A 17,085-nucleotide genomic window follows, 5' to 3' on the forward strand; every position below is an offset into this window, starting at 1 on the left:
TTCATAGTCATCCTCATACACTAAATCCATCTTAGAATGTACAGCCACCCTTCCACAGTCAAGCTCCTTATCAGTTCTCTGGTTTCTTTCTCGCGGTCAAGATCAACTAATCTTCCGACTGTTGTTTTTTCTGTAATTTTACCAGCAAAAATTTGGCTTGAATAGAGGTATGTACACAACCTAACTGGTCATTCACTGATGTGGCTTTCCTGTGGTAAGCCAAATTGATTATGTCGAGTTGCACACACACATTTTGTGTATTGTCATAAGCTGATATCTTTGGGTTATACATTGTGTGTGAAGAAGGCATAGTAAAACTAAAGATTGCTTTGATATAAATTATACATGCATTGGGGTAAAAGTGTGGTCTGTGAGTTAAGTGCTCCATGCAGTGAAAAACCAGTCATTTTCACATGAATTTTAATTTTGCAAATTTCGTGAGAGCCAAGCTTCACAAAATTAAAATGCACACGGTAGTTCTTGTCTACACTATAATGCATTAGATGCCAATGGCAATTCATGAAAATTTAATGCTGCAAAAATAGCTGTAGGCTCCGATTCACAAAAATTTCATGCCGCAAATATTTCTTGCTTTTACACTATTTCAGTCAGGTACACGCTGTACATGAAGGTCTTTTATGTGTACTTTTAATAGTTTGGGGAAGTGTCTGTTAGATATGTCATCCTGTACAGCACTGGATTTCACCCAGTTACTGTATACGCTATAATTTTCGCGTACATAAACTTTCGCGAATTGCCGATGTCACACATTTTCGCGAGTGGTTAAATTCGCGATTGGGGGACCAGAGAAAATATGAAGTGGCGAAGAAAGTGTGAATTTTCAACTTACTAGCAACGAATGCTACCACAGCGACTGGGCTGTGTATACTAGAGATTCTAGTAGTTAGACGTGGACATGCTATATGTATGTAAACAAGCTTAGCCAGTATGGTCTGTTCGGTAAGCCGTAAAATGATCGTATCGTCAAGGCAAGGGATTCATTTTGGAAGGTAATATTTTCGCGTGTTGTTAATTTCGCGAATAGCTCCCGACTCGCGAAATTCGCGAAAATAAAACCCATGCGAAATATATAGCGTATACAGTAAATTCAAAATCATTCCAGATCGCTACCTCGACAGTCGTGTTTTGAATACTCCAATCTGTAGAGAACATTACAGGGAAATTCAACCCCAAGTCTAATAGAGAGAGCAAAATTGGGCAACATGAATTCAGCAGTTTTTATCAAAATTACACGTTAATAGAAATCGAAAGCTACATAGTTTGTAAAATGTCACATCCTATAAACAAATTAGCTGAGGTGTTGCTGTCGTATAATAACTCACAACTTTCCCATAAGTGTGTGCAGCAAAATTGAAATTTAAAAAAGAAAAAAAAATTGTATCTGCCATTGATAATGTAGGAACTACAAGACCAGCATTTAACATTAGCCCATTGTCTGCCTTGTGAACGAAGGACATTGGGATTCATTTAAGGATTTTCGCTGTGTTCTTGTGTACATTTTGTTCTGAAAAGTGTTCCTTGGTATAGTTTCTTTAGTTTGCACATCATAGATACATTAGTGCTGTTATTATTATTTTTATTATTATTATTATTATTATCATCATCATCATCATCATTATTATTTTTCATTCTTATTATTGCTGTTATTATTAGCATTGGTATTTACATCATTACCAGTGTATAAAAGTGTCGCATACATTTATTTTCTGCGCCCTTCCCAGGTATATGTCGGGTGAGGGTCATATTCGACTACGATCCCAAGAACGCCGATGAGCTCCAGCTCAAAAAAGGCGACATCGTCGTTGTACTCGACAAGGACGCCGGAGACAGTGGGTGGTGGAGGGGCGAACTGAATGGCAAGGAGGGTGTCTTCCCAGATAACTTCACAGAGGAGATACCCCCGGAAGATGTAAGTGGCTGCACTCCAACTTCCGGGTCTAGGGCAATTAACCCCTGGGTAATTACCCCAGACTCTTCCCCTGACCCTAATCCTAATCTGGAACCTAATCCTAACCCTAACCCAAACTCTAACCCTAAACCTAACCCTAACCCTAATCAGTACTCTAACCTTATCACTAAGCAGTATTTAGCCCTGATACACCAACTTCCCCTTATCTTAAAGGGATGGTGTAGTTTTGGTTGAGATTGGGCTTCAGTTTTACAACTTCTTGAGCAAGATAATAAGAAATCTCGTATGAAATATAAAAGAATGTATGATTCTAGGAAGGAATTCAAAGTTTGTTTGATGAAAATTGATTTTGAAATGATGAGATATCAAAAAAACAAGAGGTCCTAATAGAAGGTGGAACCCACCTCTTATTGGAACCTCTTTGTTTTACTTTGTTTTTGGATATCTCAACCATTTCAAAACTGATTTTCATCAAGTAAATTTTGAATTCCTCTTAGAATTGTATGCTCTTTCATATTTCTTACAAAGAGGTTTCTTATTATCTCGAAAAAAGTGACAAGTACACGTAACAACCATCTACTGTATATGCCAAATATTTTGGTAGTTTTTATTTTAATGAATTTCGTGAGTCAGGTGCTATACGCGAATTTGAACACACGTGAAAAATATCAACTCTAATCCAGACATGAATGTGAGGGGCACACATGCATTTCTCCATTCATTACTGTACTCCACAATCACAAATTTAACCACTCGCAAAAGTGTCAGGAATTCCTGATTCACAAAAAATTAGACTCGCTAAATATACGGCGTATGCAGTTATTTACTTTTATCAAATAGATCATGGCTGCAGAAGTATAGAAAAAAAAAAGAATACGAAAAGTTCCAATGGCAAGGTTATGGAATGACACATGAAGATATATACATATATATATTTTTTGTACATGTGTAGTTTCATCTTTTCAATGATGAGTTATTCCCGAAGTTAACGGTTTCTGGGCGTGATTTTCTTGCAGAAGTCCAAGAAGAAAACACCAGCCCCGGGCCCCGCGAGACCAACGTCAGGTAAGGGACGGCACGAAAAGTTTCCAAACATTTTCCATCTCTCTATAAAAAGGGAAACCCCCCTCTATGATGAGACATATCTCAGGTTCTATCCATCATATCGTCACTTTAAGTGATTGCCAGTTGTGTTCCAGCAGAGCTGCGTCATTTTGCACGCTAAATGTCATAACAGCACGGTGGTGGGGAGGAATCTTAAAGGGGAAATCTGCACATTTCATGACTCCCATGAAGCACTGGAGCTTTCAGAAATCTATCCTCTTTGGGTTTTTTTTTTTTTTGATAGCATGCATGCACAGTGCAAAATGTTGTGTGCCAACTCTAATTTTCATTTGTGAGTACTTGCACCATGTCAGTGCTCTGGTTTTGAAACAGAATTGCTAAATCTTAAAGTGTTACTCACACCAGCAGATGCTCCTAGGATTGAAAACACTTGTTTACTACAAGAATTCATCTAGACACTGTCCACATGGCCTAAGCTCAATTCATAATTATTTGTTTTAAAATTGAAAAAAAAAAATTAAAAAAATCCCAAAACTTTGTTTACAAGTTAGTAGATAAGCACCATGTTACAACTTATAAGTTGCTGAAACATTTGAGCAAGAACTGCTATTTGGCTAATGTTGGGAAACCAATGACAGCTCCCCTTTTACTTATTTTCATAGTTCTTGAGTTGCTCTTCTTTGTTTGTTTGGCTTTTCGTTTGTTCTGCTCATGTCATTGCAGTAGATCCATCACAAAGTCATACACAGTTCTTTTTCTTTGAATGAGGGCATTTCTTTTTAGAGCAGACCATGTAATGCAAGTCGATGACACTATCCATGAGCAATTTGTGTTGAGGGGCTATTTTTTGATACAATTTAATGTATTATGTGTCTATATATGTAAGCACACAAAAAAAAAAACAACAACAATGAAATGCTCACCAACTGTGTCATCTGTAAAATTTTGAGAAATGTTCAATGTGTAATGTGTTATGTTTTCAGGCATACATGTATGTTCACTGTACCAATTGTTTATCACATTGTCTTATGTCAGAGATGCTTTTTTGTTTTTATTGTTTTTATGTTTGCATGTTCAAAAAATTTGTTGATCAATGAAATGATAAAGATGTTTGATGTGTTTCTCCAACATGTACGTCCTAATATATCTGCGCATCAAACAGGATTATTTCAATCCTCAAGTGGCGAGCCGCCACGCATCCTACCACGTAAGCCAACCGAGACAGATAAAAAAAAAAAACAACCACAAATATACTTTTCCACCAATCAGATCAAACTTCATTCCATACCGTTTTCATACTGTATATGCCATATTTTGCATGACCATAATAATCAGCGAATTGAGACTTATATGACAGTATCGAGACAGCAGTTGAATTGCAATAGAGAGTCACAGGAAAGATGGATTGAGAAATAAGAATTATCCCCTTTCAAGAGAAAATTTACCCATTGTTGTATTTTCCACCTTGTTGTATTTATGCTCTGCATTTCTGTTTTATCCCAAGGCAACATTTGGGCAAGTTGTTGATTACCAAGGATATTGCTACACTTGAGCTTTGCGTGAAAATGAAAACACCATGAAATATATGGCGTATACAGTATCTGCTTTGGTGATGCAGGATGGACATTTCATTTTTCTCCTCTTTATGACTATAGCTTGATTATGTGAGAGGGTTTGCATGGTCCACATTCTCCTCTAGTAATATACCTGCATGTATAGACAGTGCTATTCTTTCCCCCTTTTTGTCTGTTGTTGGGATATGTCATTTATTGTCATTCTAGAATCTGTTTTGCCTTCATTTGCAGTCAACCCATTTCTAATTCAGCATTTTTTAAAGAAAAGTTTAGCCATTTAGTGGGAATTTATGCTTAGAACAAAACGCACGCGAAACATAGGCACATGTGTTGTTACATGTATTAGCAAGCTTTAGATCTGCGATGTGAACGCTAAGACGACGCAACCTCCGTGGTGGACAATGGAAACAGCTCTCACTGCAGAATGCCTTTTTTTGCCTAATTGCATCGTCTTAGCATTCACATCGCAGATCTGACCCTCACTATCATCTGACAACATGATGCAGGAGAAAATAGAGCACCGAGACAGCAGAGCCATTTCTGTATTTCCTGCTGCATCTCATTCTCTATTGACACTATTTCTAAATTTTTGTGAAGTTAGAGCCATTGTTTGGGGCAAGGATTCTTGAAACTTTAAAGGACAAGTTCACCTTCATAGACATGTGGGTTTAGTGAATGCAGCAATATTAGTAGAATGCATCGGTGAGAGTTTGAGGAAAATCGGACAATCCGTTCAAAAGTTATGAATTTTTGAAGTTTCTGCTCAGTCACGACTGGATGAGAAGACTACTATGGCTTATGATGTCACATGAGTACAACGATATAAAGAAAGAATAAAGAAAATTCAACATATTTCCATTTTTCTCGCATAACGAAAGAACACTTGACTTCTCTCTTTCAGAAGGCAGGGGGAATAATATTACCCTTAATATACGTCAGTAACAAGTCGAAGAAATGTGCACTTTATTCAGAAAGTAAAGTTTTGTGAACTTCTCTTTTTGTTTTCCTTATATCGTTGTACGCATGTGACATCATACACTGTAGTAGTCTTCTCATCCAGCAGTGACTGCGCACTAAGATACTTTAAAAATTCATAATTATTCAATGGATTGTCTGATTTTCCTCAAACTTTCATTGATGTGTTCTACTAATATTGCTGCATTCTCTCAATCCCTATTGTATATGAAGGTGGACTTGTCCTTTAAGAGATTTTTCCCGTCTTAATTGCTTCGCTTTGTCTGCTCCCCATTCTTCTAACTTTCACAAAGCAGCAGAGTAGGTAGACATGAAACTGAGTGTAAAGGAAAATGCTTGAGACCAAACAACTGAGTAATGTATGTGGTCCCCACCCCCCCCCCAAAAAAAAAAAAAAAAATTGAGATAATCACACTACTCCTTTACATAAGACATCTGTGTTTGTATGTTTTAGGATACTTGGCCTTGAGCAAATCCCAATTGTTATTTTTTTTTCACATTTGGCCTTCCATGTTATAACTTAAATCAATTACTTAATAGATAAATGCAATCATCTATGTCTAAATTCAGTCAAGTTTCTCTTGCGGGGAACCTGCTCTGATCAGATTACTCTAAAGGCTGTGTATTACTCTAGCCCTTTTCCTCTTATCTTATATAAAACAAATAATGAACCCCTCATTATCATTTCATGACTGCAAACACATCCAATAGATTTGAATGTGCCCATCATTTAATAGTCCCACAAATCAGATGTATGCCTTTAAGAGTTGTAGGTTCTTTATGGTTGTTTTTGTGAAAGAGTGGCAAAAAACATTCTTTTTTTTTTCAATTCATGTAAAACTGTGCCATTCTCATTGTTTGGTTTTTTGTTGTTTTGTTTTTTTAACGATTTCATTCCTCTAATCTTCATGCAAGTCTTGATTTATGGCACAGGGGACACGTACATGTAGAAACTCCCCCAGAATTGGGTGCTTACTTCCATTCCACATAACTTCAGGAAGAAATTTATCCTTACACTTGACATGTTGCCTTAATAGTAGACTCTTAACAAACAGACTTGAATTTTTAATTTTTGTCATTAATTCAAAGTAGCCACATTCTCAGTCCAACACATTCACACTCTTTCATGTTACTGATTTTGTCAAGATGATACATGGTACATTTGATAAACAACATTGTAAATGCAGAATATTGAACATCTCAAGTCCTCATGGTATTTCTTTATTTTGGCATGGGGATGATTATTTTGGCTTTGGGATTCAGCATTTAATCTGGACTTCTTGGCAGCTTTTGTGTTTGTTTCTTGGTGGAGTGGACTCTTTTCCTCTCATTCTTCAAATTCTCTGCTGGGATTTTGTACAGTACTTCTAGAAGACTTTCCTGAGTATTATTGCCTTGTATTAAAGCAACTATTTAACATTGGTAGCAGTGATTATTTTTTTTTAATGTATGAATTATCGCATTTGATGCGTATGTATAGTTCAGTTGTATCAGAAAACACCCTCCCATGCAAAAATTTTTTAATAAAGGTGCAAATGTAAGGAGATATCTCTAGTTTTCTCAATAAGCCATCATGGTGATGGTTTATTCTAGAAATGATTTTTCATGTGCAAATCATAATAGCAAGGGGCTTTAACCTGTGGTACATGATGGAAACTGTAGATAAACTTTGGTGTACATCATGCCATCTTTGACCCACCAAGTTCCTTGGAATTTTGCTGCAGAAACCAGGATCTTGTTATCAAATTGGCAACTTTTGATATTATTGCATATCATATACTGGGAAAAAAGTGTAGATTGCACTAGGTGTATTTATTGGAGCTGCACATAGTCACAAAGAAATGCAAAAGAAAAACAAAATGCACATTTGAGAGTGATACAGGAAACTTTCATCTTGTGAAATGTGGGGCCATTCTAAGATTTCAATTTGATACAGATTTGGCAGTTGATAAGACGCTTGTAAAATAAATCTGTGACAGGAACACTCAAATGATCGTTTTCGTTACTTTTCCTTATTAAATGCTTACGAAGAATAGAAAGCTATATTACACACATACAGCATCAGCAATAGATATGTAGTTTCTAAGGTTTTATTACAATTGTAGTAAACTTTACATATTCAGTTGTTTTTCATTTTAATGCCAAAGCTGTGTTTTTGATTGGGACCAGTAGTTTCATTTCACAGAAGTATGTTCAACTTTAAAAATTCCTTAAACGTCATATTCATTTTTTTTTTATTGCAATGAAGCTTTTTGTGCCATTCATCTTGTGTCACTCATATAAAATTTGACCTGAATACAGAATAGATGTTTTCCTTCACATTATCCTCCATAACAAATACCGTCAGTAAGTATCCCTATCAGATATTAGGGAGCTTTAGGTTTTCATGACGCAGACATTCAGAGAAAAAATCAAGCAAACCTGTTCTGAGCATCCGCAAAATTCCGTATCAAAATCAATCTATCAATACATTGTAGCTGTCATCGTCTGAGTTTTCACTATTAAAACGTTCTGGACTATCTTTACGTCTGCTCATTTCACGACGCAGAGAGCTGCTTGATGCACCGATCAACATGGGGGCGCCATTTTACTTCACGTAGGTTGCGTCTCCGCATAATCTAGAGCTGCTTTGCAACATGACGCGGGGAGAGAGGGGAATGGCCGATGCAATCATCGTCTCAAACATCTGCGTCACAAATCTAAAGCTCCCTATTATGCCAGCCGTTCATCAGAATTAGTCAACATGTCGGGGGGGCAACATGTACATTTTGACAGCTACTTTTTTCTTAGTTAGAGAATGCAAAATATCTCATTCATATTCATGACTTGTTGGACCAATCAGGGCCCGTCAGACCGCTGAGTGGTGAGCAGCCCCCTCTACTACCACGTAAGCACAAACTGTATCATTCTATGCTATTTGCGGGAAAAGAGGAGTCATGTATATGCAATATGCTCCTTTATGCTTGTATATATACCTATATATTCATGCAAATTTATGCGTACAGTGTATATTATACATACACTGTACGTACATTTATTTGTACACACACACAAACATACTAATCAATGGTTCTTTGACATGAAAATCACCACTGCATTTCTATTGATGTTGCGAGTTTATTTTTCCCATATCTAAAAAGCTCCTCGGTTCGTCATGATAATTTCTTTCATCATACCTGTATTCATCAGCATTCACAGTCAAATTTGTAAGGGATGCGTCATTATTGCTGCTTCTTAGATAGCACAAGTTTCTGTTCATTATTGATTTATTATTTTTCCCATTTTATTTTGCTTGTAGTTTCAATAAACCTACTCGACATCATTCATTCCGGCGCTGTAGATCACTGTCAACTCTTTGGCTTGAATAGATTTATTGTGCTTTGTGTTTCACATTTACAGCAATCTGGAACTATTCATCTGATTTGTTACTTTGGTTGCTTGGGTCACTTAAACTGAACTCTGATATTAGATTGATGTTAGATGCTTTATTTACCCTGAGGGTTTCATGTGAAACATCCCAGAGAAATTTTTAGACTTTCTGTTTATTTCATCTTTGTTTGTCTGTTTGGAGATATTTGGGAGAGGAAACTTTACGGCATTTTCTTACTTTTAGTTCATTCAGTACCCTTTGCTCTGTGGAATAGAATAATGGCACAGACTTCCACAACTTTATGAAAGCTGTGCATGAGTGAGTTCCGCTTGAAAAATTTGCGTTGAATATGTGAACTTCTCTGCCTTGGGAATATGCAGATTACCAGTAACTTAGTTTAAGATATTTTCAGCTGCTGCAGTGCTTTCAGTCAGGTATGACTGTCACTTTTTTGTGTTGGTTTATAGTTATTTCTTTACCATTTTTTTTTTGGCTCTATTGATATTTATAGACCCACTTGCACAAGAATTTGTTGGATAATCAATATGAATGTCAGTTGGCACAATTTATTGATTCACTGCATGTGACATTGTGAAAAAGCAACATTTTAAAACTTTTTTTTCAATTATTTCAATTTATATTTTGAAAGTATATCAAGCATTTTCTTGAATCTTTGACTGAATTTCTCCCAGAGTACTGAGAAGAGAAATACCGTGTAGATGCAGAAATGAGTTTTGTGGCTGTGCTGTAGCCATGAGGAGATAATTAAGGTCATGTTTGGCCAAAGAACAGTGCTAACTGTGAAATCCGCTGATTGAACAATGAAGTCGTTTCATAAATACATTGACTACCACATGTACTTTGTAGATGAGGCAATTTCCCATTAAGTCACAATGTGGCATACTTAGTGTCTACCTATTGTATAAGTATGCCAAGGGTTTGGTTACTCCTTGATTGATATTCATAAATAAAATGATTTTACATGTCTGTCAACCTTTAAGTGTGCCCAGGCATCTCGCTCAGCTTGCTTGCCAAGTTTTTTTTCAACGGTATTCAGTAAAATGTATCCATACTAGACCTAGCTGTAGATTTGTAATCCCATTCACGTGCAGCAATGTGCTTCAGTTCAACAGAAAGGCCACTGTGACACAATGCTGATTAAAAGTAGAGTAGGTAATCTCCATTCATTGATAATTAGTTTCCAGATATCTGTGCCAATCAATCGGCGAAGAGAGAGCACCCCACCATCGTGCAAATGTGCCATTTGGCAAACAGAACGCTGACAGGGTTTAAAAGTGCCTCGCGTGGAATATTGTAAACATTTCTCTTCAGAAGGGGGAAGTGTGAGATGTTCTTGGAACACCTCCAGTCCGATAGAGCCATGAGAGAGAGCAAATGGGAAGGAAGTGTATGTGAGGCTGTCTGGGACACAGCTGGGCATCGGGTATCCATTGTTTGTCGGACGGTCAGGAGGGACATAGTGCTAACTTTGACCCCTCAAATCGCAGAAACCACCTTTTTGTGATTACATGCTGTATTTCACTACAACCATGATTCTTACATTGTACTTCTTGCTGTTAGTGTTAGTGTTTAAGGTAGAGTAAAACAATTCTCTTTCATTCTAGCCCTATGTTATTTACAGACATTTCAGTCATTTGTGAAGTTTTTAACTGATCCTCAAATTAGCAACTTATGAAAGATTAGATTTCCTGTTTCTCTCACAGTTTACCAATTTTTGTACAATTTCTTTTTGATTCTGTGCAGATTTACAGAATCTAAACAGTTCCCATAACCTTTCTAATATATATACACACACACAAAGGTTCACTTTGAATTCTTGTTCTAGCTGCCTAATCAGGCAACCACAAGATAATCTGTTTGGAAATTTGTTGGCCTGACATGACTTTTTAGTGGCCCCGCTAATGTAGAGCCCTGCACTTAATATCTGAGGTGCCACTTTACTGAATGATAACAAAAAAGATAATTCCTTAATTCCTGCGGGAAAATTTCACCAGGAACATTGATGGGTTGAAGACAGTGCTTATAATCATACGGGCTCATCACTTAAAAGTAAAAAAAAAAAACAAAACAAGAAACTCTGTTTTAACAGAGCTGTGTGATGATATTCAGATATGGGTAAAGGGACAGTCAAGCATAATTAACGTTTGTGAAAGTTGTGCTGTGCAGAAATCTGTGAACAAATATCGGAGACAGTATTTCTGGAATTGTTCATTTCAAAATTATACTGGGGGAGAAGGGGGGTGGATTGAGTGTGATTAATCTGGTGCCAGATATTCACTCTTCTGAAGCATCTAAATAAATTTCAACTTCATATTTTTGTTTAACAATCATTCTTACATGATGCAAGTGACTTTATAAGCATGAAGGATTATTCAGCTCTCATGTATTGTGCAACATGCAAACATTGTTAAACAATGGCTTTACACCTATAATTTAACTGTCATATAAACATTTACATTAACATTAACATGTGTCATGATGCTTTTTTTTTTGTGCCCTGCATATAAATATCATGTCAAAAAGTAACAATTATCATCCACAGTAGACATTTCCAACTTAAAAACTCCTTTCTATAAATAATATTAACATATCATAATTACCAATGTATTAGTTCTTCTAATGTTCATGTTGTACATGGCTGTGCTTGATGTGACCAGAGTTGATGAATTTAATATGAACAGTAACATTCCTACCTATGTTCAATCTTCATAACCATTATCATCATCATCATTATCATCATCATCATGTGAGTTCTACTGCACATGTACCCATGGTAACAGCAAGAAGTTGTCTTCTTTAGCCTCCACCTCTTTCCACAGACGATTGCTAGAAACAGTCTAGTACTATAAGGATATCATCTGCTGTATCATATGTGCAGATACAGTGGTGTGCAAAATAATTACACTGTTTGTGAATATTAGTGATATTTCCTTTTTGCATATTTACCACATATTTTTTGTCCTCCTCTGTTAATTTGATGGGTATCAGGGAAGTGGTGGTGCTGGAATCATTTAACCTTTTCTTCATTTGTAATTTTTGTTCGATATTTACCATTTTCTCTCTGGAAAAGTATATGGATGTCATAGCTTGTAATACATTGCATTCATTCCATGGCATTTGTTGAATGACATGATTACTTACTAGCATTCGTCAGCGTTCTCCAGAGTGTGCTGTTTGGCAAAGATGCCGTTGAAACCTCTTGAGAGATACAGACAGAAAGAGAGAGAGAGAAATAGAGGGAGAGAAGAAGAAGAGAGAGAGAGAGAATGGGGGGGGGGGGCGACAGAGTCATATCTCACAGCTTGAGCCAAGATTGCTGTTCACAAACACAAGAGAGCTACGTGCAAAAATGAATGATGGAGCATCGATGCAAGGATGCTACCATGCGAAATTGAACGCTGCTGCCGACGTGCACAGGAAGATGTATCATCTCTGCCAGCGAAATCTTGACTTTTCGTATTGACTTGCAGTTTCTCTGAAAAGCGATACGTTTGGTGCAACTGAGAGAGAAAATATTTTGTATCCCTCTGACTATAAAGCATCAAGTGGCACTTGAGAAAGTATTTATATGTGTGCTCTTATATCACAAGGCACAAAAAAAAAAGTTGCCAGATAATGTTTTTCAGTGTTGATCAAGGAAATTTACAGCTTCAGAAAAGATATATTGCTCATCAAAACTGACAGTTTTATTCATCGTTATTCAAAGGTATCAGTGTTACCGCTGACCATTTTTTTCCAAATTTTCTGTAGATTTCATTGTGCACATTTTCATGTGCCTCAGCTGTGAATTTTTGAATTTTTTTTTTTTAAGAAGAACTGTCTAAAACTCGCTTTGTACTTTATTTTATTCTTTCAAGACAAAATGGAATAAAAAGTGTATGTATGTAATCTGTGAGTCCTGTTAATGCAATAATGCCCATATAGACTCTACTTTATGGTAATTTCTGCACTCAATATTTGTGTATGTATGTAGGTATGTATGTACTGAAAAAATGGATATTTTGGCGTGACAAATTTTTCACGTTCGGCTGGGTAAGAAGAGGTTCACATGTTTTTGATTCCGCGGAATCAAGATATCAAAAGTACTAAAACTTATGGCAAGCAAAAATATTCACGTGCTGTTATTTTCGCGCTAGTGTCTGGTTGCATGAAATGCGCGACATTTTCAACACTGCGATTACTTCCACTTTTGCAGTATATCAGAAGCGTGAATATATTATTATATAAATGATATGTGTTGGTGTTTGTGTGTGTGTTTGTGTGTGTGTAAATACTCTTTTGTGTAATCTTTTAACCAGAAACAGTAGTCTATTAGAGACAATAATACTTGCAGCATTTTCCATCAATGCCATACATTCCATTTTCTGCTCTGTCATGTACATACACTATATGTATATTTATGTATTTATGTATGTATTTATTTGTTTGTTTGTTTATTCATTCATTTGTTTGTTTGTTTATTTATTCATTTATGTGTTTATTTGTTTATTTATTTATTTATTTAATTTTTTATTTATTTATTTATTTATTTATTTATTTATTTATTTATTTATTTATTTATTTATTTATTTATTTATTTATTTATTTATTTATTTATTTATTTATTTATTTACAGAAAAGTAATTGCAGCCATATGGGAGTTGTGAGGTCTGCGTATTGTGTGATATTTTGCTTCACACACTGTGAGTCTTTACATCAACTGCCATTTGCAAGTATTCCTTCCCCAAGTAATTCTGTTCTTGTGTAAGGCGGTATGTGAAAAGCGCCAAAGGAGGATCACAGATCCTTGTTACTTTCATATAGATTAATCTAGAGAGATACACACCACTGTTTATTAACTGAAGTTTTTACCATGTCGCTTTGAACCATGCCAGGTCCCACGAGACCCATCAGCGGAGAGCAGAAAGGGGCGGTGCCGCCAAAGTCATCGATAGCCAAGCAGTCGTCCCAGGACGGGCCCAAGGCGGTGGGCAAGGAATCGTCGACCAATGGTCAGCAGAGGCACATGCCAGCTGGGGCTCGGCAGGTGAGGGCCCGTAGATTTTGCATCTTAATGTGTGAACACATTGGACAGAACTTGGAGGGAAGGGATATCTGACATGCATTACAAAGATCCTCATTTCTCTTTGACCACTGAAGCAAACTAAATGTGGTTGTCTGTGAGATGTGGGTAATTAGTTACAGTTTCATACCCCAGGGAATAGTTTTCCTTCTTGAAATTGAATAGCAATTTTTGTTGATGGACATATATTTTCAACAAAATGGTATACAAGTCTATGTAATGAAACTGCTATGCAAATTACATTTTGTATAGCAGTCATACCAAAATGCATAGCAAATTGCTATGCGATACCAGGAAAATTATTCCCTGATACCCTGAAATTGTATTGAAATGGTATTGAAATTGTATTGAAATTGTATTGAAATTGTATTGAAATTGTGTTGAAATTGTACCATCCCGGGATAGCTCCAAGGAGCTGCTGAAAGGGATTGATATTTCAAGGTTCATGGTTCAAGATTGATTCACTATTTTTGAAGTTATTGTGGAGGGTCCCACTGTAATTTTTTTGACATACGGTGCATGTGCCAAACATCTGAATACAGTATCTCTCTTCTCACACCCTCAGGTCCTCCCACCGCCCTCAAAGAGGCCTCCCCTGCTATCAAAACCCTCTGCCGCCAAAGTCCACAACAAAAGCGCCGACTCGTTAGACACAAGCAAGGACAGCACGGAAGCAGGGAAAGCAGACGCAAAAGGTATATGTGGGTTACGCTGGATTCAAAAAGATGTGCAACTATGTGCCACTTTCGAATTTCTCAAGTTAGTAATTTACGTCAAATTTTGGTGTAATTTTTACCTTATTTAGAATTCATTAGATTTTGCTCTACATACTAAAGTCAATATGTACATGTATGTGATGTGGAATTGCCCTTTAGGGCAATCATTACATTTTGCTCTACATACTAAAGTCAATATGTACATGTATGTGATGTGGAATTGCCCTTTAGGAGAGACTTACTGGGTAGAAAACTGTATGTATGCCGTATATTTAGCAAATCTAATTTTTCGCAAGTCGGAACTTCCCGACAATTTCAGGAGTGGTTGAAGTCGCGATTTTGGAGTACGGTACTGAATGGAGAAATGTATGCGTGCACATTTCACATTCATGTCGGGATGAATGTGAAATTGCCCTTTAGGAGAGACTTACTGGGTAGAAAACTGTATGTATGCCGTATATTTAGCAAATCTAATTTTTCGCAAGTCGGAACTTCCCGACAATTTCAGGAGTGGTTGAAGTCGCGATTTTGGAGTACGGTACTGAATGGAGAAATGTATGCGTGCACATTTCACATTCATGTCGGGATGAGAGTTGATATTTTTGCATGTTTTTAAAGGGGATGGCTAGTAACTGAACAGTGGGAATCAATGCTGGGGGATGATTGTTCCAATCCTTGCGGGATTCATTTAAGAGTACATTATGTATCGATTGTTGTGTGAAAATTATTTGCTTCATAATGGTCTCATATTCAAATAACGTGCAGTATAATTTTTCCAGGTTAGCATGCCTATACAGTGACGGGCCGATTAAACTGCACATTACTTGAATATGAGATCATTCTGAAGCAAATAATTTTTATACAACAATAGATATATAATGTACTCTTAAACGAATCCCAAAAGGACTGGAACAATCATCCCCCAGCATTCCCACTGATCAGTTACTAGCCATCCCCTTTAAATTCACGATAAGCACCCAACTCTTTAAATTCCCGAAAATAAAATCCTCACGAAATATTTGGCGTATGCAATATCTTGTCTGTGGAAATCTTCTCCACACTGGAATCAAGGTCTGGGTCTTGGTTTGAGGGTTTGGAGCCTTCTCCACTATACCGCAATTGTCCAGTTTGGAATGATACAACGTGGAGGGCTATGGGGATATCATGAAGACGGACAGTCTGTCATAGTTTTATTTCCGTACAGCAATATATAAATACAGCCTGTATCTAGCAGAGTTTGTTTTTACAAACAAAAAAGATAAAAAAAACAAAGCAGACAAACGAACAAGCAAAAAAGCAACCAACTATCCTTTATCTCCCCCCCCCCCTTCCACTCTGTCCGTCTTACCCAGAATCCACATTTGACGACATAAAGCCCAGCTCAGAGAAGCTCACCCACCTCAACCTCTCGAGACCAAAAGCTGTGGGTAATAGGAGACCGCCCTCTACTGTCGGTGGTCCGGGAGTTCAGCCAGCCTCAAATGTAAGTTCCAACCAACCAACCCCTCTTTCCAATCTGTCTTCCTCCCCCCCCCCCCCCCCATTTTTTATTTCACTCAACTTCCAAGTCACTGGGGCGACAAAACCTCGTATCTGAAATTTTGGTGACAATGACTTTTTTGGATTAATGGTCAGATAATCAGTTAAGTGATGTCCCCTCCAAATCCTAGCTGTTTTACCCCCAAAATGAAGCCACCACAGCATGTCAAAGGAAAGGCTCTCCCATTTGATACAGTGCTTTGAATGCCATTGTTTTTTTGCTCTCCTGAACATTTGACATTTTGAAGATACAAGGTCTTGTCGCCCAAGCGACGTTATATGTTTGTGCACGTTTCTGTGCATATTGGACATGCATGTAGCATTGTGCCGTGTCATATAACACTAAAGAACAGCATTTGGAACCATGCAGTGCGGATTTGTGCAAGCACAGCAATTTGTGTTATAATGTTGGTCATAGGATTTTAAACTCTTCCTGCTTCAAATATTTTATATTTTGACTGATCAATTACTTGGAGATGCCAAATTGTATTCATTTTACACCATTCAGTCAGTGGCTCCCAGTGTCTGTGGGTTTTTGAGTTGTTTATACTGACCATTTTCCTGAGCTAATAAATAATACATGAATGTGAGCACCTTGTACAGAAATCATTCCAATGCATATGAACATGTTCTACAACACCGAGCATGCATTTTAATAGTATTATGGTTTGTGATAGTACAGTGCATATTGTTTACTGTTATTGATATACCAGGAATTGTGTTTTTACATAGTGCATGAACAAATGCATAGTGGATATCTTTTTGTTGTTTTAGTATGTCCTCCATTTTCTGATCTGTGATTGTTAATGTGTTCGTAAAATCGTCTGTTGAGA

The 17,085-nt window shown here is 37.0% G+C and overlaps 1 protein-coding gene across 1 annotated transcript in view; it reads left to right on the forward strand.

The window, feature by feature from the left end:
• LOC140242279 (SH3 domain-containing kinase-binding protein 1-like) overlaps positions 1-17,085 on the forward strand; it is a 99,545-nt gene that overhangs the window by 72,318 nt on the left and 10,142 nt on the right. Inside the window, 5 exon segments of the mRNA XM_072322024.1 lie at positions 1,743-1,930; positions 2,947-2,995; positions 13,810-13,961; positions 14,563-14,692; positions 16,066-16,246. Of these exon segments, the coding sequence (XP_072178125.1) occupies positions 1,743-1,930; positions 2,947-2,995; positions 13,810-13,961; positions 14,563-14,692; positions 16,066-16,246 (700 nt within the window).

The sequence above is a fragment of the Diadema setosum genome, chromosome 19 (genome assembly GCF_964275005.1).
Source record: "Diadema setosum chromosome 19, eeDiaSeto1, whole genome shotgun sequence".
In the NCBI taxonomy this organism is placed as follows: Eukaryota; Metazoa; Echinodermata; class Echinoidea; order Diadematoida; family Diadematidae; genus Diadema; species Diadema setosum.